This window comes from Nycticebus coucang, chromosome 5 (assembly GCF_027406575.1).
Source record: "Nycticebus coucang isolate mNycCou1 chromosome 5, mNycCou1.pri, whole genome shotgun sequence".
Classification (NCBI taxonomy): domain Eukaryota; kingdom Metazoa; phylum Chordata; class Mammalia; order Primates; family Lorisidae; genus Nycticebus; species Nycticebus coucang.
The window spans coordinates 94,099,615-94,124,257 of NC_069784.1; the positions used below are offsets into that span (position 1 = coordinate 94,099,615).

The 24,643-nt window shown below is 35.5% G+C and overlaps 1 protein-coding gene across 1 annotated transcript in view; it reads left to right on the plus strand.

Moving 5' to 3' along the window:
• Positions 1 to 23,931, plus strand: part of RFX6 (regulatory factor X6) — a 57,857-nt gene extending 33,926 nt beyond the window's left edge. The window contains exons 7-19 of the mRNA XM_053591943.1: positions 1,878 to 1,985; positions 6,270 to 6,347; positions 6,464 to 6,577; positions 8,180 to 8,229; positions 10,275 to 10,434; positions 11,296 to 11,440; positions 13,479 to 13,588; positions 14,191 to 14,308; positions 15,640 to 15,762; positions 17,086 to 17,283; positions 18,353 to 18,865; positions 19,721 to 19,933; positions 23,101 to 23,931. Of these exons, the coding sequence (XP_053447918.1) occupies positions 1,878 to 1,985; positions 6,270 to 6,347; positions 6,464 to 6,577; positions 8,180 to 8,229; positions 10,275 to 10,434; positions 11,296 to 11,440; positions 13,479 to 13,588; positions 14,191 to 14,308; positions 15,640 to 15,762; positions 17,086 to 17,283; positions 18,353 to 18,865; positions 19,721 to 19,933; positions 23,101 to 23,276 (2,106 nt within the window). The 3' untranslated portion in view covers positions 23,277 to 23,931. The remainder of the gene's footprint in view (positions 1 to 1,877; positions 1,986 to 6,269; positions 6,348 to 6,463; positions 6,578 to 8,179; positions 8,230 to 10,274; positions 10,435 to 11,295; positions 11,441 to 13,478; positions 13,589 to 14,190; positions 14,309 to 15,639; positions 15,763 to 17,085; positions 17,284 to 18,352; positions 18,866 to 19,720; positions 19,934 to 23,100) is intronic.
• The last annotated feature ends 712 nt before the right edge of the window (positions 23,932 to 24,643 follow it).

Genomic DNA, 24,643 nt, shown 5'->3' on the forward strand with positions numbered 1-24,643 from the left:
AGGTGACTAACATATATGATACCATTTTTCCGGCTATTATAGTGCATTTTCTTTTTGATCATTCTTATACATTGCTGGATTTGGTTTGCTAATATTTTGCTTGAGACTGTTGCAAACCTGGCGATAAAAAAGATTGACCTATAATTTTTCTTTTTCTGTCCTTATCAAATTTGGCAAATATGTTTTCAAGTGAATTAGGAAGTGGTCTTTCTTTTCTATTGTTTGAAAATTCTTTTAAGCTTCTACTCATCTGTTTCCTGAATGCTTGTTAAAGCTACCTGCTAAATATTTTGGGCCTATCTTCTGTGCTTCATGGAAAGAGTTCTGATTACTACTTATATTTCTTTAATGGGAATGAGACCATTTTCTTATTACTAACTTAAATTTAACCCAACACTATGTCTTATCTCTTTTTGGTTTACATTTCTCTTATTCTTTTGTTCCTTATCATCAAATTACATGTTGGGATGAATAAATATGGCTTTTTACCTAAGAATATGAGGAAAGTATAAACTTTCCTAAAATTAGAATTTATGTTCATTTTTGTTATGTTTATCTATCAAATGTTAGTTTTATATTTTACCTTACCTTTTACTTCCTTTAAAATCTTTTATTTTGCTGCATTTTATTTTTATGTAATATTTCTTTATTAATTTAAAAATCATTTAATCAAAATAATGCTTTGTTATATTTGAAAATACAGACAAATGAGGCTAAGCATTTTTTAAAAGAATTTCTGCATTTTTAATATAAAATTATTTAAGAGCTTCTATCAAATTAGTCAATAGGAAATTAGTTCTTTACAAGTATCTGGTGTTTAAGGACTAAAAAATTCCCCAATGCCCTTCTGCTCTACCTAAATTAAATGTGAAAGGTCTACAAAGGATGGAAAGGCTGGAAGTGACGAGACAGGGTGGAAACACAACCTGCCTTTGTCAGTAATAAAGTTGTTGTCTAGTAAACATTTTCAATATGATAGAGGTACAGAAACATAAAAAGTCTAGAAATAAATGTGGAGAAACTCTGGGAAAAAAGGAATGTTGCCTTTTCCAGGAATATTTTACTTTCTTTACCATATTCCCAATTTCATTTTTGCCCAAACTTTTGATTATCATTCAGTTTGCTAAAGATTTGTTTGTGGAGCAGGAAGAATCATTTATAGCCTGTGGGATTGATTTGCTGCGGCTTTGTTTCTGTCATGAATATGTACTTGTTTTTTCTGTGTGGGTTTATTGTAGGTGCCTGAACACCACTGCATCAAAAGTAATTTGTTACTTTTTCTAATTTTCCGAAAACTTCTAGAGGTGTGATTTCCCTAGCAGATGTGAAAGAACAACAGATGTCTGAACTTAGGGTGGGAAAGGTTGATGTGGGAAGTCTAGAACACTAGTTTGGGAATCAGAAGACAGACTCCAATGAAAATTCTGCCAGTAAATACCTCTGAGACTGAATAAATTAATTTACTTCTAATCTTTTTATTTACTTAACCTGTAAAAGAGGAGATTGAATTTGGCAATTCCTTCTCCTCTTATAGTTAAAATAATTTCAGTAATTCTAGACATAAATCTTCCCAAACTTATGCCTTTATCTGTGATATTAAAATGTCTAAAAATTACTGAAAACTGACAAATATTCAAAACTAACTTCTAAAGTGATAGGAATAATGCCCCAACTGTCAAACCAATGTTTGAAAACAATTTGCCTGAAGTGTAGTTTATTCAGTTATAGAATATAAACAGGATACTCAAATCTTCTAATTTCTTAAGATTTGCAGGGTGAAGAACAGAAAAATTGTATGGGCTTCTATTTTATTAGAATTGTGTTTTGGAGGCATGTAGTTGATAATGTTTTGTTTATTTTCATTTCCTAAATTACAGGGTGGCTTCACTCGTAAATATTCGCTTAGCTCAAAAACTGGAACACTTCTTCCAGAATTCCCCAGCGCTCAACACCTTGTGTACCAAGGATGCATTTCTAAGGACAAGGTATCAATTAAAGATACTTCTCTATTTATTTGCTGATAGGTTGGTTCCATATCTCAATTTTCTGGGACTCATAGCACTGCAGGAAGCAGTCAGAAATCTGCATAATCAAACATAACAGACTGATTTATAGGACAGACAAATGTTAACTCACATTGATTAAACACTTTCCAATTAATCATTTACCTTCTCCATGATAGTATGTAATCAGAAAGTGGTAAAATAAATCTTGAAAGGCTAAAGATTATCTTTTATTAAAAACTCCATGTTGAGGAAGAAAATACTAGAATGTGTTTCTCATATAAAGTTTCTCCAATTAAAAGTTATGTTCCATTAGCTCTATTTTATTTTAACAAGTCATCAAATATCTGTCTAGGACAGAGAATGCTCCTTGCAGTAAGGTGGAAGTAACGATGATCACGAAGTTTCCTTCCAGTTCTAAAATTCTGTGTTCACATTTGCAGTTTTTTTAAAGTTAAGAAAGAAACATTTTCATGGATTCAGTTTATAAATAATCCTCAATATGAGTTTTCAATGCTTATGTAATAAAATTTAAGGCTAACTCCTCTATTTCTGTACTTCTAGAGTCACTTACTGGGGATTTATTGACTATTTAATAGCAGGGGCCATTATTAAATCAGAACTTAATGGTCCTATGTTTTTCTTTCAACTAAATTTCTTTTTTAATTAGCATTTGAGGAAAACACCTTTTATGGTATATTGAGTCAGTTTGTGTTTTTGAGGTGCAAAGAGAGGAATATGATTAACTAATGTCCAGCTGTATTACTTTAGCAATGGGCTTAATGTAGAAACAGGAAATACAAATAATGCATTGATTTTTTTTTTAAAGTTACTGATAGGTAGAGATGCACAGTAACTTACAGGTTCATTTCAATGATAGACATATTCTGCCAGTTAAGAATAGGCAAGAAAGTATTAAAGATAATGCTCAGATGCCAAATCCAAGGGCATTTCCTAAAGAGTGTCCACATCCTACTAAGTGGGTCATTACAAAAGTTTTGAGATAAAAAAAATCAAGAAATGCAAACCGCACAGACAGAAACAAATGAAGCCCTCCCAGCAACACCAAGAAAGCTGACCAAGTTGAAACTTGCACAGGTGAATCAGAAAGGATGCTGCTAACTGTGTGTCTTAGAAGGGAAATAATAGACCCTAACACAGTCTGTCTCAGAACTTTTGTAGTGACCCACGTATTCTACTCTCTGTTACATGCGGTAACATTTCTCAGTTAGCACATGCTTTTTACCTTGTAGATAGAATGTGTGATATTATTCCTTCATGTTTGAAAAACTGCCAGTCAACTTTAGCATATGGCAGTTTGTGGGGAAGGCTGTGGATCTCAGTTCTTTGAGGAATGGTAAACTGGGTCACTTTTGTGGAGAGGATGGCTTACATGCAAGCTTATCATGAAGATATTTAATTTGTAAATATACCTGGTGAGAGAGAGAGAGAGGGACAGGGAGGGCAAGCAACAAAGAAAAAAAAGAGGTAAGGATCAGGCTGCAATGGTTGCTTTCAGTTTCTTTGCTAGCCTCTAAGGAATTTAATACTTGCCAACTTGAAAGACTGGTTTGTAGATCATTTCTCACTCAGATATCCATGTGCTTGTATAAAAGTTTTAACTTTGTTCCCAGGGGACTCCATCATAGGCACCAGGGACTGACACTTTGCTTTGTCCCTCGAGATCAGTTTCACCCTTTGACATTTTTAGCCAGTAGCCAAGTTCCCCAATACTTTGTCAGTTCCTAGAAAGAGGAGTGGTGCTGAAGCCAGGTACCCGTAGCACCTGCTTCTTTAAGGCAGCAAGAGAGGAGACTGCTCTAGGAGAAGCCGTTGGCTGAAGCTGGGGGGCCTGCTTGCTGACTCATCAGACAGTCACTCAAGGCAGTTGCCACCCCCACCACTTGGAGCTGAGTCTTATCTCTGCTCTTGCCCTCTCTAATGTGATCTCTGCTCTCACAAAACTGAGTAAATTTGTGTTTATAAAGAATGCACAGGGTACTATAATTAAATTTAAATTATAAGACTGTGTAGTAAATAAAGTACTAATAGTAAGATTTAAAAATGTTAATGATTTGGGTATAAAGCTAAATTTTGACACAAATAAATAGAAATACATGTGAAGATAAAAGCTTGTTTGTTCATTAGTAGGTTTCAGGGCTCAAAGGGTTAATTAAAAGCTTTTTGTTTTTTATTGATGTGCAATAGATATAAGTATTTTGAGGGTATGTGTGATAATTTAATATGCTCATATAATCTGTACAGATCAAACCAATGTAATTGGGATATATCTATCACCTTAAATACTTGTCTTTTCTTCATACTAGAAACATTTAAATTACTCCCTTCTAGCTATTTTGGACATTGTAAACTATAGTCACCCTACTGACTGATATCAAATGCCAGGTCTTACTTCTTCTAACAAAGTGTATATTTGTACACATTAACCAACTCCTTACCCCTACTCTTCCTAGCCTCTGGTAACCAATCTATTCTCTACCTCATGAGATTCACTTTCTTATCGCCCACCTACGTGTGATAACATGTGGTATTTGTCTTTCTGTGCTTGGCTCGTCTTACTTTGCATAATGACCTCTAGTTTCATCCATGTTGCTGCAAAGACAAAATTTTATTCTTTTTAAGGTTGAATAATGTTCCTTGTGTATATATACTGTATTTTCTTTATCTATTTATCCACTGATGGGCACTGAGGTTGATTCCATAATTTGGACTATTGTGAATAGTGTTGTAATAAGCATGGGAGGGCAGATACCTCCATGATATATTGTTTTCCTTTCTTTTGGACATATAAACAAAGGGTAAATTTTTGTTAACAGTTAAGACTTCCCTTCTATATTTTAAGTAGTTTTCATCCTCCTTTCATTATGACTTGGCAATCCATCTACAAAAATATAACATTGCCTAAAGTACAGAGCAAGTCTCATTTGTGATAATGATGTCATACCCTGCTAGAGGGGTCCTATGGTCAGCAGTCCTCCAAGTAAATAGAGTGGTAATCTGCATGACATCATTGTTCAGCTGTGAGCAGACCACAAAGATGAGTGCTCTCACTGGGCTGCAGGAAGAAAGAGTGGAATGCAAAGGGTTAAGATAGGACACCCGCATTACCACCCCCCCCCATGCTTTTGGGATCAAAATAATTGATATCCATCAATTTTTAAACATGTACCACAGATTATTCCAACCACTTTGTTAATTCATTTAGTCAACAAATAACCCATACAGTTACTGTTATTATCATGTCAATTTTGTAAAGGAGGAAATTAAAGCACATAAATATTAAATAGTGTGTCCAATATCACACAAGTAATAAGTGGCGGATTAAAGCTGGGATTCAAATCCAGGTCATCTGAAGGCAAAATTCATACTTTTAAGCTGAGCTCTAAGCTGAGCTCCTTTTTACATAAAGCACATGACCAGCCACAGACAGGGACGTTTCTAGCACATAAAATAAAGGTTTTAGTTTGAATATTATGAAGCTGGTGGAATATTATCTAATTCAAATTCATTGGAAATTTTAGAATATATTTAAAACCATGCAACACAAATATCCATATTAACTTGGAAATAGAGATTTTTCACAATAGACACTCAATATTTGAATTTGGGGGACGTAAATACCTTATTTGATATTATTACTAATTTCAGATAATATTTTGTAAAGTCTCACTGTGTGCCAGATACTATTGCACGCATAGCACATCTTTTTCATTTGATTTTCTTAACACCACATGAATAATATGTTATTATGACCTATTTAAAGATAAAAGGCTTGAAGCTCAGAGAAGGTAACTTGTAGAGACACACCTGCTAGGGAGCGCAATGGAGCTGGGCCCTCGGGTTCAGCTGACTCCAGAGCCAAAACTTGAAATCATGATGCCACACTTCTCCAAGCATCCACTTAATAAAACTGTGTGAAGAGGGATGTATTTTATCATTTCGCATTTATTTCCCCCAAGCAAAGATAATTTTCTGACTAGGCAAAAAAATCAGGATGCTGTTTTTGACCCACAGCTCCCTGCACAACCACCTTTTCCTTTGTTCCCATCACACTCTACTGCAGTTGTCAACTGACTTATGTTTCCCTCTTCACAAGGCAGTAAACTCCTTGAAGTGAGGATTTGTTTTTGAGTTTTCAGCCTTGAACATACTGTCTGGTATGCAATGAGAATTTTAAAAATGTGTGTTGAATGAATGCACAAATAGAAAGGATGCTTTGGTGAAACTTTTTCTTCCTTGAAATAGGTTGATACTCTCATAATGATGTACAAAACTCACTGCCAGTGTATCCTGGACAATGCAATTAATGGAAACTTTGAAGAGGTAAGGGTGACAAAGAATGCTTTGTTGACCATATGGCATACACTTTCATGTCCTGTTCTTAACGAGTTCATGTTAAGGAAAAATCTTAATGTATACACTGTTTGCTCTGCAATTAGATCCAGCATTTCTTATTACACTTTTGGCAAGGAATGCCTGAGCATCTTCTTCCCCTGCTTGAAAACCCTGTTATCATTGATATTTTCTGTGTCTGTGACTCAATCCTTTATAAGGTAAGCTTTTCCAGATGTCTTAAATTGGAGCTACTTATTTCTTTACATAGTATGCTATCTAAATTCTTAAATGTTCAATTAATTTGTTATTTCTGGCTGGTGATACACCACATTTTTTTTCTGATGTGAAATCAATCAATTTAATAGTGCATGTTTAATAGTGTATGATTTTAATTAAAGTTTACATTAGATAAAACAAACTCAATTTTTGTTTACAACTAAGAATGATTCTATGCATGACATACTTATTAATATATGAATGGTCAGCTCATTTTTATTAACTGTTAAAAGTGTTTTCAGATTTAAATGACACAATTTTTCCCACAAAAATAACTTTAAAAGCCTGAAAACTTTCAGCATAAATGCATTAATACTGTATTCTAATTTTATTCACAAACCAAATAAAAGTCACTAAGTGTCTACAGAAGGATCACAAAGACATCCAGGATACAGACAAGCTGGCTGTTCTCCTAGCCAAGCATTTAATGGGAAATGGAAAGACTAATCCCCAACAGTCTCTCCCCTGGTTGCTGCAAGGTCCAAGCTGAGTATTGCAAGCTGGGTACTTTAAACTGACTTGGACTGTACTTACCTGCTAAATTGTCGTCAATAAAATTAAAATCTTTCCTTTTAAAAAATAATCAGAGTTGGCAAGAAAACCCAAGTTGGATCCTGTTAAGTATTTAAGAAATAAAATCCTTCTAAATTAGTTGCCACTCTAAGGTTTTCAACTTCTCAGAAAACTAAAGCAAAAGCTCCGTGGACTCAGTGCAGAAGAAGCTTTGCAGACCAAAAACTGTTGGGTTGGCTTGAGCCAGAATGTGAGAGCCACATATTCATTCTCTCTTTAGTTCTTTCTCAACACAGGATAAGAGAACAGAGGGGTCAGTGGAGTATATTCTCTGCCTGAGTTCCAGTTAAAGCGGAAGAAAGGCAAGGAGGTTTGAATAAGGACATGATAATTTAGGGAGAAAAATTTAATTTGCACTGACTGTCTGTAATGCTTAACACTGGAGGAAGCAACCAGGAATAAGAATGGAGGTGGCTCCAAAAGATCTGGGCTCACACACACACACCACAACCATCAGAGCAGAGCTGTTTGGACTGTCGCTCAGCTCCTCCAAGAAGTACCCTTAAAACATACCCCTGCAAATGGTTTTTTTTTTTTTAGCCCGTTGTAGAAATCCTGGACTAAGTAACTTTAAACGAACCTGTTTTCTCCTCTTTATGTCACAGTGAGGACACAGTGAGGCAGGGAGGCACAGTGAGCACTGTACATAGAACAATGTAAAATGAGCTTCTAAGAGATTGTCATCCCCCTTTGGAGTGTGGTCAGCTTTTAGTTATAAAACGGCACATGATGACCACGGCCAATCCTTTGTAATGAACGTGTTGGGCATACAATACGGCCTCTTGTTATACTGTCTTACACACTTACACACAACGCATACCAACATTCATTTTAGAAATAAATTTATAACTTTCTGAAAGGAGTTGATGTGTTATTCTCCAGGAAGCTAGGAGGAAAAAAATAATTGACAAATAATGTCTTTCTGTTGCAACAGTTAAGATTTACATTAACACTCTTTTGCTGTGATTAAGGTTCTCACAGATGTACTCATTCCTGCAACCATGCAAGAAATGCCTGAAAGGTGCGTTCCGTTAGTAAAACAATTGTTTCTTCGTGTGGGCTTTCACCTTATATGTTATGTTAAAAGAAAACAGTAGGCAATAATTTATTCATTTATCAAGATTATTTTCTTACTCCGTCCCTTTGTATCAGCTAGAAGAGCTCTTTAATCCTTAAATTTGGACCTCAGTGAATGAAACGGGGTAAACAATTCTGAAATCCCTTTTATTTGAGAGCTGCCAAAATGAAAAATGGATATTTAAGTGCCATTGACCTTCAAGATTCTGAGAAAGCTCTTCAGTGGAAACAAGGTAGAAGATGATAAATGGCGATAATTGACAGAAAATAACTACAATGATAAAAACTATAGGGAAATGTTACATATAATTATTAAATTGGATCTTAATTACAAAATCAGAAAGTGGCATGATAAATTACTGTCTTCTTTTAACAAAGAATAAAATCTCAAATAATTTACTGAGATGAAACCTGAAGATTTTTCACAAAGACTTTTGAGGTGAGAACATTAGAAAGTTGAAAACAAAGCCAGATTTTTCTTTGAAAACAAATTTGAATGAAATGACATTTATTTCAGTATTTTGGGGGGCGCAAATTCATGTAGGGATGGACATTGTTGGTCCTCAATAAGTGGATGTTAATTGATAAAACATTTCTTTTTGTTTTTTGTATGTGTTTTTAAACAAATTTAGTTTTTGTTTATCTTTTCCTCTAATTGTTTTATTTATTTATGTAATAGTTGGTATTCCTGGTTGATTGTTTCTTGTAATATCAATTGTCAATTGTGGTTTTTAAACATCTAATCTCTATTGTGAATTTTATATACCTAACACTTCTGTGTCATAGCAAAATGACTGTACTTAATGGCAGGTATCAAGTCACGTGACAGTTAGTAGTAATAATAGCTTTATTATACACAGCATAGGCTCTGAGACTTTATGTAAATTATTTAATTTAATTCCTCCAATAAGGCTGAAAGGGACTGTATGTTTAATGTCTTAGATTTTTATCTCACAGACTTTTTTCCTAGGGCTATTTGCAAATACACACATCTAAGAAGTGGAACCATAGTATACGTGCTATAGCAACATACTGTAAAAATCTTCCTATATCATTAAAGATCAACACTCTCTTTTTAAATAGTTGCATAGAGTATCTGGAGAATACTATATTTAACCAATTCCTTCTCATTGAACAATTGTATTTTTAAAATCCAGTCTGTCAAACTATTCCAAATAGCTATTAGGATTCCAGATTCACAAAGAAGGAACCTGGGAGCAGAAAGAAATTAATTTACTTTCCCAGAGTTGACTAATTAGTAAGGAGCTGAGCCTAGATGTTAGTGAAAGTCTTTTTAACTCTGACCTCTACTTACTGTTTTCTGCACCATGTTGCTGCTCCTGGTTTATGCACCATCCCAAGTAGATTCAGATTTGTTTTGTTAAAATAAAATATGTGGATTTTAATTGATTTTCAAAATTTTTATATACTTGTAATATATATACAATCAACGTTTGCAGTTTGCAAATTGGGTCTTATAATGTGTATGCTTTTTGATAATTCATCTCACAAATTTATATTTGGATTATAAGACTGTGTTACTAGAAACTAGTATTAGATACATGAAATGATGTTATTACAATCCCAATACAATGTCTCTCAAGAAGCTAAGATATGTAAAATCAAGTGCACACTTATCCTACAATTTTTTATAGAAAATTATTAAATCATGAGTTAATATAAATCATAAAGATCTTATTCATTAAGTACTCCTTTCTGGCCAGGCATTAACCTGGACACTTTGCCTGCATTATTTTATATAATCCGTATAATAATCCTATGACCCAGATATTACCATTATTCCCATTGAATAGATGAGGAAACTGAATGTTGAGGAGATTGAATGTTTTGACCAAGATGATAAATGGCAGACCTAGGCAGAGTCTGTCTGTTCTTAGAATTATAAAATAATGGTAGACTTCCATTAAAATATGCTTACTTAATGGATTTTTTAACAATAATGCCTTTAACACATAGCTTTCTTTGTAGCTTACTAGCAGACATAAGAAATTTTGCTAAAAATTGGGAACAGTGGGTTGTTACATCCTTGGAAAACTTGCCAGAAGCCCTTACTGACAAGAAAATACCTATTGTGCGAAGATTTGTCTCTTCTCTGAAACGACAAACATCTTTCTTACATCTTGCTCAGGTAAGTTGGTAAACCAAAAGTATTTGTCACCAAATCAAAGATTAATCTTCTGACAAGGATAAGTTTGGGGAACTTCTACGAATTGAAGGAAACTAAATAGATAGTAATTAAATAGAATGTGAGACCTGAAAGTGAGTGCTAGAGCACAAAAAGGACATCAGTGGGAAAATTGGTAACATTTTAATTACGTCTGCAGTTCAGTTAATAGTATTGTGCCGGGGTTAATTTCCTGATTTTGGTAATATACAATGGTTATGTAAAATGCTAAGAAGCTGGATGGAGAGTATTTAGAAATATTGCACGCTAATTTCGCAACTTCCTGTGTTTTAAAACTATTTCAAAATAAGAAGTAAAAAAAAAAATCTGATTGCAATCAAAATTTAAATCACTTATTTGCCATGTGAGTCCCATTGGTACAAATTAAGGTTTAAGGAAATGAGTCATTATGAGTGAAACCCACAAACCCAACACATTTTACCCTGCTTAATAACTATGGCTCTCTTACAAAGGGAGGAACAAAAGTGATTCATAAATTAGGAATATCATGTTTATTTATTGTTAAAATATGAAGTTTCTTGTCCCCTGAATGGTAAAAGACTAGTTTGGGACAAGAAATATAACATCTTTAAATCCTTATTTTATGACCATGAACCAGAAAAATTCATAAGTCCAAAAATAATTTTTAAACCTTTAACAGAGATGATTATGGGTCTCAGCTATTGCTTTTAGTTCTAAAATAAGGAAAAAGTTACTAATGTTATCTTTTTCCCTCAAGGAGCTATTATTTTCTTAAAGCTAAAACTTTCCTCCAGACAGACTGTAAATGATACAGTGTTGTGTATTTCTACTTTTTTTGTGCAGATTGCCAGACCAGCTCTGTTTGACCAGCATGTTGTAAATTCGATGGTATCTGATATTGAAAGGGTTGACTTGAATAGTATTGGCTCTCAGGCCCTTCTTACCATTTCCGGCAGCACAGACACTGAATCTGATATCTACACTGAACGTAAGTCCATTCTCTTTGTTGGAAACAAAGTTTCCCAATGTTGGCATTGTTGACATCTTCTTGACTGTTGTGGAGGGCTGTCCTGTGTGCTATGGGATTTTTAGCAGCATCCTTGGCCTCTGCCCACTAGATGCCAGGAGCAGCCTGCCCCAAGTTGAGACAACCAAAAATGTCTCCAGACATTGTCAAATGTCCCTTGGGCTGTTAAATCACATCTCATTGAAAAAAAAAACATAGTTTATAAATAACAATTTTAATAAAAAATAACAGGGCGTCCAAAAAGTTCGTGTGCCATTTACTTTGTTAAACTAATTTAATAATTTAAACTAATTGCACATGAACTTTTTGTCCACTCTGTATTTGTCTTTTATCCAAAAACAGTTGTACTTACTCATTACAGAAAACCTGGAAAATACAATATCAAGAAAACCAAAAGTAATCTATAATCTCATTGCCTAGAAATAACTAAAATAGAAATAACTTGGAAACAATAAAAACGGTTTTATGTTTTATGCGTTTTCTTCCAGTTTTACATCACATGCACACACATTTGCATGTGTTTTATTTATAATATTGTCATTATTCAGTGATTCATTATTTATTCAAAATATTGTCACATTTAGATACGTATAAGAATGATATTTCAGTACAATGTTGTTTTTCAAAGGAAACCCTCTACTTAGGTTTAAATCATCTAACAGGAATTACCAAGCCCATATGTGTGACCAGACAAGTAGACTTGATTTGCAAGGAATAATAACCCACAATTTTTCCCTCCCATTCTCTCTGAAAAGACAAAAAAACCATGATAGCCTCCTGTATAGCAAAAATGATGGACTTCTCTCTGAGGGACAACTTCAACCCCACTTCTTATTTCCTAACATAAAATTTTATTATGCTGGGATTCAGTAAACCTCAAACTCTTTAATGAAGTGATAGTCCTAAACTTCCCCACTAAGTTTTATATGATGGACGGTTATTCATGTAAATGGCTTAATTCTGCAGGCTGAATTTAAATTTTGCTAATATAAAGGACATTTTTAGAAAGTAGAAAATCAGCAAGGCTGATATATACCTATGTACGGAGGGTGCCAAAAATGTATACACATTTTCAGAAAGAAAAACACAGTCTTAAAATTGTAATACTCAAATCATGTTTGACTTCCACAATTACAAGAGAGGCAAGATATGATATACAAGATAACAAATGTCATCAGTATATACTGATTATTACAATTTTAATACAGTCTTTGTATGTATGTTTTTTGGCATCTTTGTGTATTTGCACATATGTGTGTATATATGTGCTTCGGGTTAAAATTTCAAAGAGTACTAAGAATTTTTTTGTTACCTCTCTTTTTTTTTTAACACTCATATTTTTATTTCAAAATACAAATGTTTTTATTACATGGATCCCTTGTATGATGTTTAAGTAGGGCATTTTAGTGTGCCCATCACTGGAATAGTGTTCATTGTACCTGATAGGTAACTTTTTTTTTGTTGTTGTTGTTGTTTTTTAAGTCTTTGCTTTCTTTTTTTTCCCATTATTATTATTATTTTTTAAATTTTATTTTTATTTTTTTATTGTTAAATCATAGCTGTGTACATTAGTGCAATCGCCTGTACCCATTCTAAGATGCACCATAGATGTGGCCCCACGCACTACCCTCCCTCCACCAAAACCTCCCCTCTCCCTTCCCCTTCCTTGGCCCTTTCCCCATAGTCTTGTTTTATAGTTGGGTTATAGTCTTCATGTGAAAGCTGTAATTTAGCTTCATAGTAGGGCTGAGTACATTGGATACTTTTTCTTCCACTCCTGAGATACTTTGCTAAGAAGAATATGTTACCTCTCTTAAAATATGAAACAAACTACTTTTACGCATTTAACTTAATCTGCCCAATTAACTTAATCTACCTGATTAACTTGATCTACCTACTCTTTTATGCTATCAAATGATTGATGATTCCTAGTTTTAGGTTTTCTTTTGTAAGACTTAAGTGCAATGTTCTGCTTTCTTTTCTTTTTTTATTTTGGTAGATGATTCTATCACTGTGTTCCAAGAACTGAAGGATCTCCTTAAGAAGAATGCCACTGTGGAGGCTTTTATTGAATGGCTGGATACTGTGGTAGAACAGAGAGTTATTAAGGTACTTTTTTTTTTTTGAGGTAACGTCTCACTCTGTTGTCCCAGAGTCTGCCTAGCTCACAACTACTGCAAACTCCTGGGCTCAATCCTCCTGCCTCAGCCTCTCAAGTAGGTGGGACCACAGGAGCTCCCCACAAAGCCCTCACTAGTTGGTGTTAGTCATTTCGTTTCAAGGAAACTAGTTATAGTTTGGGGATTTTTTCTTCTGCAGGGAAAACAGATTATCATTCAGGAACCAGAGAAGTCACAGTTAATCATTTACAGAAATACATAACCCTTCCTTCATGCCTTACCTTCTGTGCTTTTGAAAGCTCTGTGAAAGGAAAATTTAAAAATAAAAATATTTTGTAAATTATTTCATTTTGTTGTCTAATTCTATTTGAAAACAAAGCCATATAAAATAAAGACTTGTCACCCTTAAAATGACAGCAGTCACAGCCTAAAATTAAATCCCTGGATAGGTCGTTTTGTTTAATGACATAGATAGCACGCTATGCCATCTGTCCGTTTGTCAAACGTCTGTTTACCTCATGATCTAATGTAAGACGCATGTAGTAAGGAGAGGACAGATTTTATAGTTTCATTTTGTTCCTTTACTTTTAGACCAGCAAACAAAACGGAAGATCGTTAAAGAAGAGGGCTCAAGACTTTCTGCTAAAGTGGAGCTTTTTTGGTGCTCGAGTGATGCATAATCTCACCCTGAACAATGCATCCAGTTTTGGTATCCTGTGTGCTTTATAAAACTTTTATTAAATGAATTATATCCTTCATTCCTCAGTCACATCTCCTATCATTTTTAAACATGTTGCCTGATCACCTCTCAAACTGAATGTGAATGTGAAGCTAGGAGAGAATAGTAGCTGTGAAATTGGCTGGGTCTCAGAGTCAGACCATGAGCAGGGTTCAATCCTGACTGCAGCTCTCTGGCTGTGGGCTCTACCCAAGCCAGTCTGCTCACTGAAGAAGGAGAAGAATATTCCCTTTATAGCCTTGGGTAGGTGCTTTAGTGAGATGATGTATATAAAAACACATTGCTGATTCTCAATAAATGCTTAATGAATAGCAGCCATTATCATTACATTCTATCAGTGCTTGAAAAAGTTTTCATTGTTGAACAAACAAACAATAATTAAGACATTATGTTCCAAAGGGACTATTCATTTCAAAATGGCTGATTTTTGCCCCTTTCCAAGCACCCACATGCTGCACTTAGGAATCAGAGCGGCTTAGATGACACGCACACTGTTACGTTTCCAAACTATCTTTCCTGATCTGTGTGACTTCTGAGACAACCAAGGTCGCATCAGCTTTTTCAAAAATTGAATACCGTCTTTTCCCTAAAATTCTGATGATTCCTATTTTCTAGGTAAAATGTTGAACTAGGGCCAGTAAATTTACCATTTAATAGGTACATTTCAAGAAATCTTCACACTGTGAACTAGATTAAGATTGCTAAGTCATTTTTATTTAATGTTCAATGTAATTAAATAAAATCCATGAACTTGTATTGAAGGATGAACTAAAAGTTAAAAGAAGTTTAAGGTTTCCAGTACATCTTTCCCATAAAAATTATTCTTTTGCTTTTTTTTGAATCAAAAAATATTTTATTTCAGGCTAGAAAGACATCTCCTTACATGATTCTTTTTTTTCAGACCATGTTTGGCTATTATCTAATTATTTAGTACAGAGCAAACAGAAATAGAGCAGAATAGAGCTCATTCTCTTGAGGTTAAAGCTTATCACGCTCCAGTGTGTGCCCTCTCAAAGTATAAAGCATGTCTCACTTTCATCCGTATTTTCCTTTGATGTAATTAGTGGCCAAAAAGCTGGCAGGACAGTACACTCACTGAGCTGGGCAGGCGGTACACAGAAAGATTAGAGACCCCAGTTAAGCATGTTGGTCTTAGCAGGTCATTTAAAGTCCAACAAGTATTTGTTTATTTCACTTGATCCTTGTAAAGTGTTGCGAGATGGTCACAGAGATAACTCTCTTTTTCTCTTTCTTTTTTTCATTTCACAATGTCCTCTCCCCATTCTCCATTCATAATCAAGGCTCTTTCCATTTGATTCGAATGCTTCTTGATGAATATATTCTCCTGGCCATGGAGACCCAGTTTAACAATGACAAAGAGCAGGAGTTACAGAATTTATTAGACAAGTATATGAAGAATTCAGGTAATTTAAAATAAGTATTTTATTTTGCATATTTCTTTCTTTAAAACTAAGTTCAGGAATCTCTAAGTGTTTTTTTTTTTTTCTCTGTACCTCAGAGATAGTATAACATCCCCTATTGGACAAAATGTCACCTCCCTTTCTTCCTAAATAATAAAAATCTAACTATAAATATAGTTTAAGATATAAAACCATGAATATGCATTAACAATTTTATATCCTAATTAGGATTTTAGTATTATTTACAATAACCAAAAGTATTTATACTTTGTAAATGTGTGTGATAATGAATTGGTGATGCTTAATAAAAAGGCAAATTACAGTTGGCTATACAATTGTGCATAATAGGAATAACTTTTATTTTTATTTTATGTATTTATTTACATTTATTTATTTATTTATATATTTATTTATTTATTTTGAGGCAGAGTCTTACTGTGCTGCCCTTGGTAGAGGGCCGTGGCATCACAACTCACAGCAACCTCAAACTCTTGGGCTTAAGCAATTCTCTTGCCTCAGCTTCCAGGTAGCTGGGGACTACAGGCGCCCACCACAATGCCCAGCTATTTTTTGGTTGCAGCTGTCATTGTTGTTCAGCAGGCCCAGGCTGGGCTCGAACCCCTCAGTCTTAGTGTATGTGGCCGGCGCCCTACTCACTGAGCTACGGGCGCTGCCAGGAATAACTTTTATTTTTATGAAAACAGAAAATAAATAAATCTTATAAAAACACACACATACACAATGAGTTTATAATAGTTTCAAAAGTTTTCTCCAAACACATCATTACTAACACCATATACCAAAGCTCTTGGAGCACTAATTTTTCTTTCATAAATTTATACATAGAGTAGTCAAGGTGTTTATTGGAAACTCTGAAGGATATAAAATTGATGTTCTTAATTGCTGGAAATTTAGATGAAGTTGGAGAAGTGGCTATAATTTAAAAAAATAACTAATTCAAGACAATACATGTGGTATACTGCATATACAAATGGGGTAGAAATAAGGTTCATAAGAGTTCAGAGAAGGAAGGGTACACGTATATTTGGCATGGGACAATTTGTATTTTGAAGCCTTCACCCCCAAGTGGATTATTTGGCCCCACTCAGAACACACCTAAATCCACAAATACACAACTCACAAAACCCAGCATCATTGCCAAGAACAAAGGTCTGCCAGCCTTGCTTCCTCCATGGAGCACATTGCTTAGCAGTTTTTAGACTAATTACTCAATCATGACAAATTTTTGGTTTATTTGACTTGGGTTTATCTACTAGAAATATGGGAATAATCCCAACTTCCCCATTAAAAAAAAAATCTTTCCAGATGCAAGTAAAGCTGCCTTCACCGCTTCTCCGAGTTCATGTTTTCTGGCTAACCGTAATAAAGGAAGCTTAGTTTCCAGCGACACAGTGAAGAATGAAAGCCAGGTGGAGACCACCTATCTTCCGCTGTCCTCCAGTCAACCTGCTCCTGCCCTGCACCCATTCCCTGCCGGGAAAACAGACAACATGCCGCTCACAGGTACCCTGTGAAACAACCGGGAGAACCACTTAGGCTTGAACACACCCCAGAGGAGCCTATTCCTTTATTTGTCTTACAAATTGTCACTTACAGGGATTCCAAGCATAAAAAAGGATTATCACAACTGGTTTTTAACACAGATTTATAATATTTTTGTAATTTTCAGCAGTTATCGTTCAGTGAATGCCATTATTAACATAGCTATCACATTTTGGCAAACTTGTTAAGTCACATTAGGAGTATGGGTAGTATCTTTGTCTAATGGAAGAAAAAATAAGGTCAGATGTGCATAAAATCCCTCAGATGCTTTGAAAATCAAGAAATGGAGTTGCTTATTTATTTCCGGCTTCCGAAGAGACTTTATTTCTTGTCTGTTAGAAAGCAGATTTAGCCATTTTAGGGTTACCATGGCAATAATTTTCCCTATTGGTTTGTGGTCTTCTTTGTGTCAGAATAAATGTTTACTGGCTTCAACTAGTTACTAGGGAGTACTTTAAATCTGCTTATTGCCTTGTGTCTCTTTTGATATCCTTTAATATACATTACTTCATTGACCATACAGGATTTAAAAACTTGGATCCAATTCCATGTATGGAAAATAGAGGCCCAGAGAGTTGTGGCATTCATAAATTGTACTGTTCATCTGGGATGTTAGCATCACACTTTGAATTGACTGCTTTGAAGTCATGGCCATTTTGACACTAGTCCCTTTTTCTTTTACTCTCAAAATCAAACCATTTAATATTCAGCTTGTTATTTAAAGTGGAGAAATGTGAGCAGCAGACTCCTATGCCCTTCCTAATAAGTCCTGTCTTCACACCCGCGGAAGCCTGACTCCCTCCCAGATGTTCCTCTGTAGTTAATAACTTCACGTCTCCACTGTGGTAGATTTATACATGTGTTGCAATTGCATTTTTTCAAATCTGAATTTTTGGATTTGAAAACTCCAACGTTTTTTCCCAACTTTTCCAAATTGGAAAAAAAGATACATTAATAAACTTTTTGAATATTTTTAAAAGATGTTGGTATGTCTACTTTAATATGACACTAAGTGGTAATTTTTTTACAGGTCAAATGGAGCTTTCACAGAGCACTGGTCATCTGATGACACCACCCATTTCTCCAGCCATGGCAAGCCGAGGAAGTGTCATTAACCAAGGGCCAATGGCAGGGAGACCCCCAAGTGTGGGCCCAGTACTGTCAGCTTCATCACACTGCTCGACATACCCAGAGCCCATTTATCCTACTCTCCCTCAGGCCAACCACGACTTGTATGGGACCAGCTCTAACTATCAGACTGTGTTTAGGGCACAGCCCCACCCCGTATCAGGACTCTATCCTCATCCTGCTGAGCACGGTCGATGCATGGCCTGGACTGAACAGCAGCTTTCTAGAGACTTCTTCAGTGGCAGCTGTGCTGGATCTCCATATAGTTCCCGGCCACCTTCCAGCTATGGACCATCCCCGCATGCCCAAGATTCACACACTATGCAGTTTTTAAATGCAGGAAGCTTCAATTTCCTGAGCAACGCAGGGGCTGCCACCTGCCAAGGAGCCTCATTGCCTCCTAGTTCACCTAATGGTATTGAAATTTTTAAACACATTTTTATGGCTTTTGAGGCGGTTGATAAGAAAAAAATCAGACAATGAGCTCCACCTCTGCTGAATAGCAAGTCATCCCATGTCAACTTTGTAACAATCAGTGAATCTTAGACATTTCAAGCTAATTCCTGCTACCTACAAACATATTCTCTTATTCTTATGTCTTTACTAAAGTTGCCCTGCTAAATGTCACATACGATAAAAAAAATTACGTCAAACCATATGCTTAAGACTAACTTTAATAGCTCCAAAGAAGAATGTTTTGTCTTTTAAAAACATTTTTAGTGGGTAATATTTCTTCCAGAGAACTAAAATCAGACTTTAATGATGAAGAACAAAATGATGACCCCACTAGGATTAGGTTGATAAAAACTTAAAGTTAGGAGAGCGAGGTAGACCTGTGGACACCTTCAGATACCAAAATAGGCTTTGTGCATAAGCTACTTGGATGCCTTCTTCCTAAATGTAGGCCAGTCTTTTTCCTATAAACATGAAGCTATAAGTAAAAACAGTATTTTCATAAGAGGCTAATAGGGCATTTTTTTTCTTAATAAGCAGATCTTATTAATTTAAATAAGGGAGATATGAGAGAGAGATAGTCCGTGTCTCAAAACTAACAATGTGACAGTTCTTTTTTTTAAAACAAAATCCCAGCATAGTAAACCATATCCATATATAAGCATAAATCTGACACTATAACAAATACAAATATAAATGGAATATTTATGGTTTGATACTTTTAAGGCTCTACCTCTGCCCAAATAGTCATTTTTATTCTTTCCTGAATGTTCTTTGTAATAAGTTAACAGCACATTCTCAACACTTTCTATTATAGGATACTACGGGACCAACGTCAACTACCCAGAGTCTCACAGACTTGGATCGATGGTGAATCAGCACGTTTCTGTCATCAGCAGTGTTCGCTCACTGCCTCCCTACAGTGACATCCATGACCCACTTAACATTTTAGATGACAGCAGTAGAAAACAGCCCACCTCGTTTTATGCAGACACATCACCTCCAGTTGCTTGTCGGACTCCAGTACTAGGTGAATTGTTGTTGTTGTTCTAGAAAACATTTTAAAAAGCCATTGCCATTGACCTTGGGTGTGCAGCATTACTTGAGGGAGATGTGTTGAGGTGAACTGAGCACTCACAGCCCCACATTTGATGTATCACTTTGAATCTAAGTTTTGTTTTTATATCTGAGTATACACAGTTACTGTTTTCCATTTCTTTTTTTTTTTTTTAATTTTTTTTATTAAATCATAACTGTATACAATGATATGATTATGGGGCATCATACACTCACTTCATAAACCATTTGACACATTTTTATCACAGTGGTTAACATAGCCTTTCCGGCGTTATCTCAGTTACTGTGCCAAAACATTTACATTCTACATTTACCAAGTTTCGCAAATACCCCTATAATATGCACCACAGGTGTGATCCCACCGATTCCCCTCCCTCTACCCACCCCCCCCCTTTCCCACTTCCCCCTATTGTTAAGTTGTAGCTGGGTCATAGCTTTCATGTGAGAGTCCCAAATTAGTTTCATAGTAGGGCTGTGTACATTGGGTATTTTTTCTTCCATTCTTGGGATACTTTACTAAGAAGAATATGTTCCAGCTCCATCCATGTAAACATGAAAGAGGTAAAGTCTCCATCTTTCTTTAAGGCTGCATAGTATTCCATGGTATACATATACCACAATTTATTAATCCATTCGTGGATCGATGGACACTTGGGCTTTTTCCATGACTTAGCATTTCTTATTCTATACAGCACTATTATGGAGCCTACCATTAGATCTATTATTATTTCAAAAAATAGCTGGCATCTATTATTTAAGCAAAAATTAATGTAACCTGTCAAATGCAGTCTAAAGCTATTAGTTTCACAAGGGCAGTAAGGGTGGGTTTTTCTCACCCTCTCTTGATTGCTGTTGGACCAGCCCACTTGTAATACCAACAAGTATCTTCGAGCCTTATAATCTTCATTGTTCCTGAGAACCAGTACAGGTTTTTATAAAAATGGTATCCTGATGAGATTGCTGTGAACTATGATGACTCCACAGTACTCTACCCAGGACAGAGTGAGACTGTGTCTCAAAACAAAAAACAAACAAACAAAAACATGGTGTCCTGTGGTGGAGGCTATTAGCATTTTCTCTACCTTATGTAAACATGATTCAATTCCTCTGTAGAAAATGTTGCTAGTTTCATTGTTTTACAACATACAAATTAATGAGAAATAAGCAAAATAATGCTCTTGCCATGAAATCTCCTTGAATCATCAGGTTACAGTCTCTAAGTTTTAGCTATGAAGAAATTCTGCAACTTGAAATAGGTGCATTGCCAGCACTTAGCAAAAAGTGCCATATGTGTATAGTAAGACTTCAGTTATCAGTGAGGGGGGAAAAGAAGTAAAAACTAAATCTACATGTACATGTAATCTATACAAATTAATGAATATGTTATTACTAATAACATAGACTTCGAGACCAAATAGAGGTATTGATTTAGTTTCTAAAACTACTAATTAGGTATCACAGAAAAAATATATATTTGTTAAGGATCAAGTCCAAGTGTTAATCTTTATATGAGATGGTTGAAATCTCCCAATGGAATTGATTTCAGACTAATGTAAGTAAAGGGCATTGACACCCAACTAGAGCATAAGGGAAAATGAAATAAATTTCATCTGTCCTCGCTCAGTGTACTTTTCCAATAATTCAATAGGAAGTACTTCTTCCTTCCTGTTGATCATCACAGATGTTCCCTGAGCAGAGTCTAGCAGCTCATCTCTTGCTATCTGTAAATGGTCATTGCTTCTAGGTTACTCTAATGAAGCAGAAAATTCCACTTCAGGAAGTTTCCTCACCATGAGACTAAAATGTACTGTGTTGCTATTGTTACTATTAGTTCTGTTTGCTTGTAGAGATAGTGGAAGCTTTGATGAAACATGGGTTGTGAGTAGGGTAGATTCTAAGAGTTAGTTGTCGGAGCTGGCTTACAAGTAGATTGCAAAGGGGGCTTTAGCATGAAAAGAAGAACTAGAATAAGTGGGTAAGGGGAATCAAGAAGAATGCAAGGGGAATCATAACCCACTGTAGGCTTCCTTGGTTATGAAGCCTGGTTCTTAGTGACAGGAAACATGCCATGTCAGCTATAAGAGGGCAACATATATTAGGGAAATATAGAGAAAGAGAGCCAGTTAGTGAATATTTTTGACAACCTACTATGTGCCAGACTCCATTCTAGGGTGTGGAGATATGGTAGCAATCAGGCCATAGTTCCTGCCTATAAGAAGTTCACATTCAAGAATGGAAGAGGAAGGCAACAGATATTCTATAAACACATGCATTAAAAATATAATTTTAGGTACGGGGGGTGGGATTAAATAGGGTAAAATGGCAGGTAGTAGTCAAGGAGCTGGGTTAAGGAAGTTGGGAAAGGAATCCTGAGGCAGAAACATTTGTGTTGAAAGCTGAGTGAAGAAAAGGAGGTAATGAATGACTGAATACCCGGGGGTGGAGTTCATGGGCCGAAGGAAGAGCAAGTGCAGAACCTCTGAAATCAGAACACAATTGGAAAGATCACTGGGTGGGAAGGAGGCCAGTGTGGCTTAACCATGGTGACTGAAGGAGAAAGTGGAGCAAAATAAATCAAAAGGCAAGGATCAACCCACGTGGGGTTTTATGAATTAGGGCAAGAAGCTTAGATCTTGTTCAAGAGTATGTGAAGTCCTGGTAGCATTTGGGAAAAGAGTGGAATTTGATTTGTACTTCAGCAAGATCATTCTGACTATTGTTTGGAGGCTGAGAGGAAAAGACAAAGGTGAGGGTCATGGAACCAGTTAGGAGGCTGCTATGTTGATCCAGGTAACAGAAGATGGTTGGTTGGAACTACAGTGGTGAGGGTGCAGATGAAAAGAGGAGGTAGATTGGGGGATATATTTTTGTGGTAGAACTTAAGTTGAAATTGAGTTTTCTTTGCAAAATAATGCGTAGAAAAAATAACTTCTGAAAGAATAGCAAGTGGGAAAAAATGAAAGAAAAGATTATTGCATTGACAAACCATACAAACTCAAATTTAGAACAAGTATTTGTGCTAAACACAAAAATAAAAACAAAGGCTTACAGTGAGTGGAATTTGCAAAGAAAAACAAATGTCAATCAATTTTCAGTTGCTGATTCTATTTTCCCTTCCAGCTTCCAGCTTGCAAACTGCAATACCCTCCTCCTCATCCCAGTGTATGTATGGAACTTCCCATCAGTATCCGACTCAAGAAACCCTGGACTCCCACGGAACAAGCAGCAGAGAAATAGTGTCTTCTTTACCACCCATCAACACTGTGTTCATGGGAACAGCAGCTGGAGGCACTTAACCAACATTGTTGGATGGGGGTTGAAACTATAAAATTCTCTGCTGTGCACATGTCGTTATCCATTTATACTTCTATGACAGTAAAGAAAGTGGAATACGCAGTGGCTAGACATTGTTTTTTAAGTCATTTGTACTCTGGATGACTCCAAAGTGAATGGAGATACTTGCAAAGTTTGCTTGCACACGAGTGGTTTAAAATGTGATCTCATTATTAATCATAGTTTCAAAAAATTATGAAATGAAACCAGTGGAGATTTGAAGTTGCAAACATTTCAACTATGAAGATTTACTATTTCATTTTCTAATTTATTAAAAATTTGTGTGCTCTTTCATCTTTGGTTTCTATAAAAGAGAAACATATATTTAATGCCTTTACAATATCTGTAATTTATTAGGATTTCAGAATCATTGTTTACTATCCCTTATTTGACAAAAAGTCAAATGTGTGTGTTCTACCTCCTGTGGAAATGTTTACAAGGTCAAGACTTAATTCATTTCAAGCTAGACCAAAGTGGCTTGACTTCCAATTCCTGTGCTTTAGAGTGATAATTTCTGTTACATAGTCCTATATCAAGTTTATGTAACTGAATAGAGATAATAAATGCTTTCACCTCTTTATTTAAGAAAGGTGAAAAAAATAAAGTAATGTATGGAAATATTTTTAAAGGCTTTATTTCTCTCAGGGCCGGTACTGTTTGTGAAGAGTGCTGAGGATTTGCAGGCAAAGCTCCTTTGAATATGGAATTAAGGAGGCAATCTGGTTGACCAAACACTATAACAAGGATATTTGCATATCAGATCCACGACTATAGATATAAAGATATTGTGACTTGTAGAGTTGAATTTCTTCAGATTTGGAAGCAGGCTTTTATCATGTACTTTGCTTGTAAACTGAGAGTGAATGAGTATTCCAAGATCATCTGTACGCAAAGGCTAATTCAGATTACATATGAATTAATACAGTTTCATAGCACCATCTATCTAGCTCTGTTTCTTTTTCTTTTCTGTATGTTCCACTGAATTGACTGTTTTAAGACTCCTGGCCTACAGTAGGGAACTTCTATTAACTTTACAGGTTTCTCCTGTAGTCATAAATCAGGCTTCATATTATGTGTATTAAGGCTTAGGCTATATCATGAGCTTGAGGTACATAATAAAAGAATCTGTAAGTCCCAAATACCCATCGTACATCATGATGTAATTTGGTAAAACAAACTGTGGAATTGTTTCAGCAAGCAATAAACAATTATCTCTGGACTTGGTGGAGTGTTGCTACTATTTACATAGTTGTGTATTCAGGAGTATGTAGTTTACGATCTAATTAATTGAGCAGAAAAAGATTGCAGCAGCAGGAAATCATGAGAAATA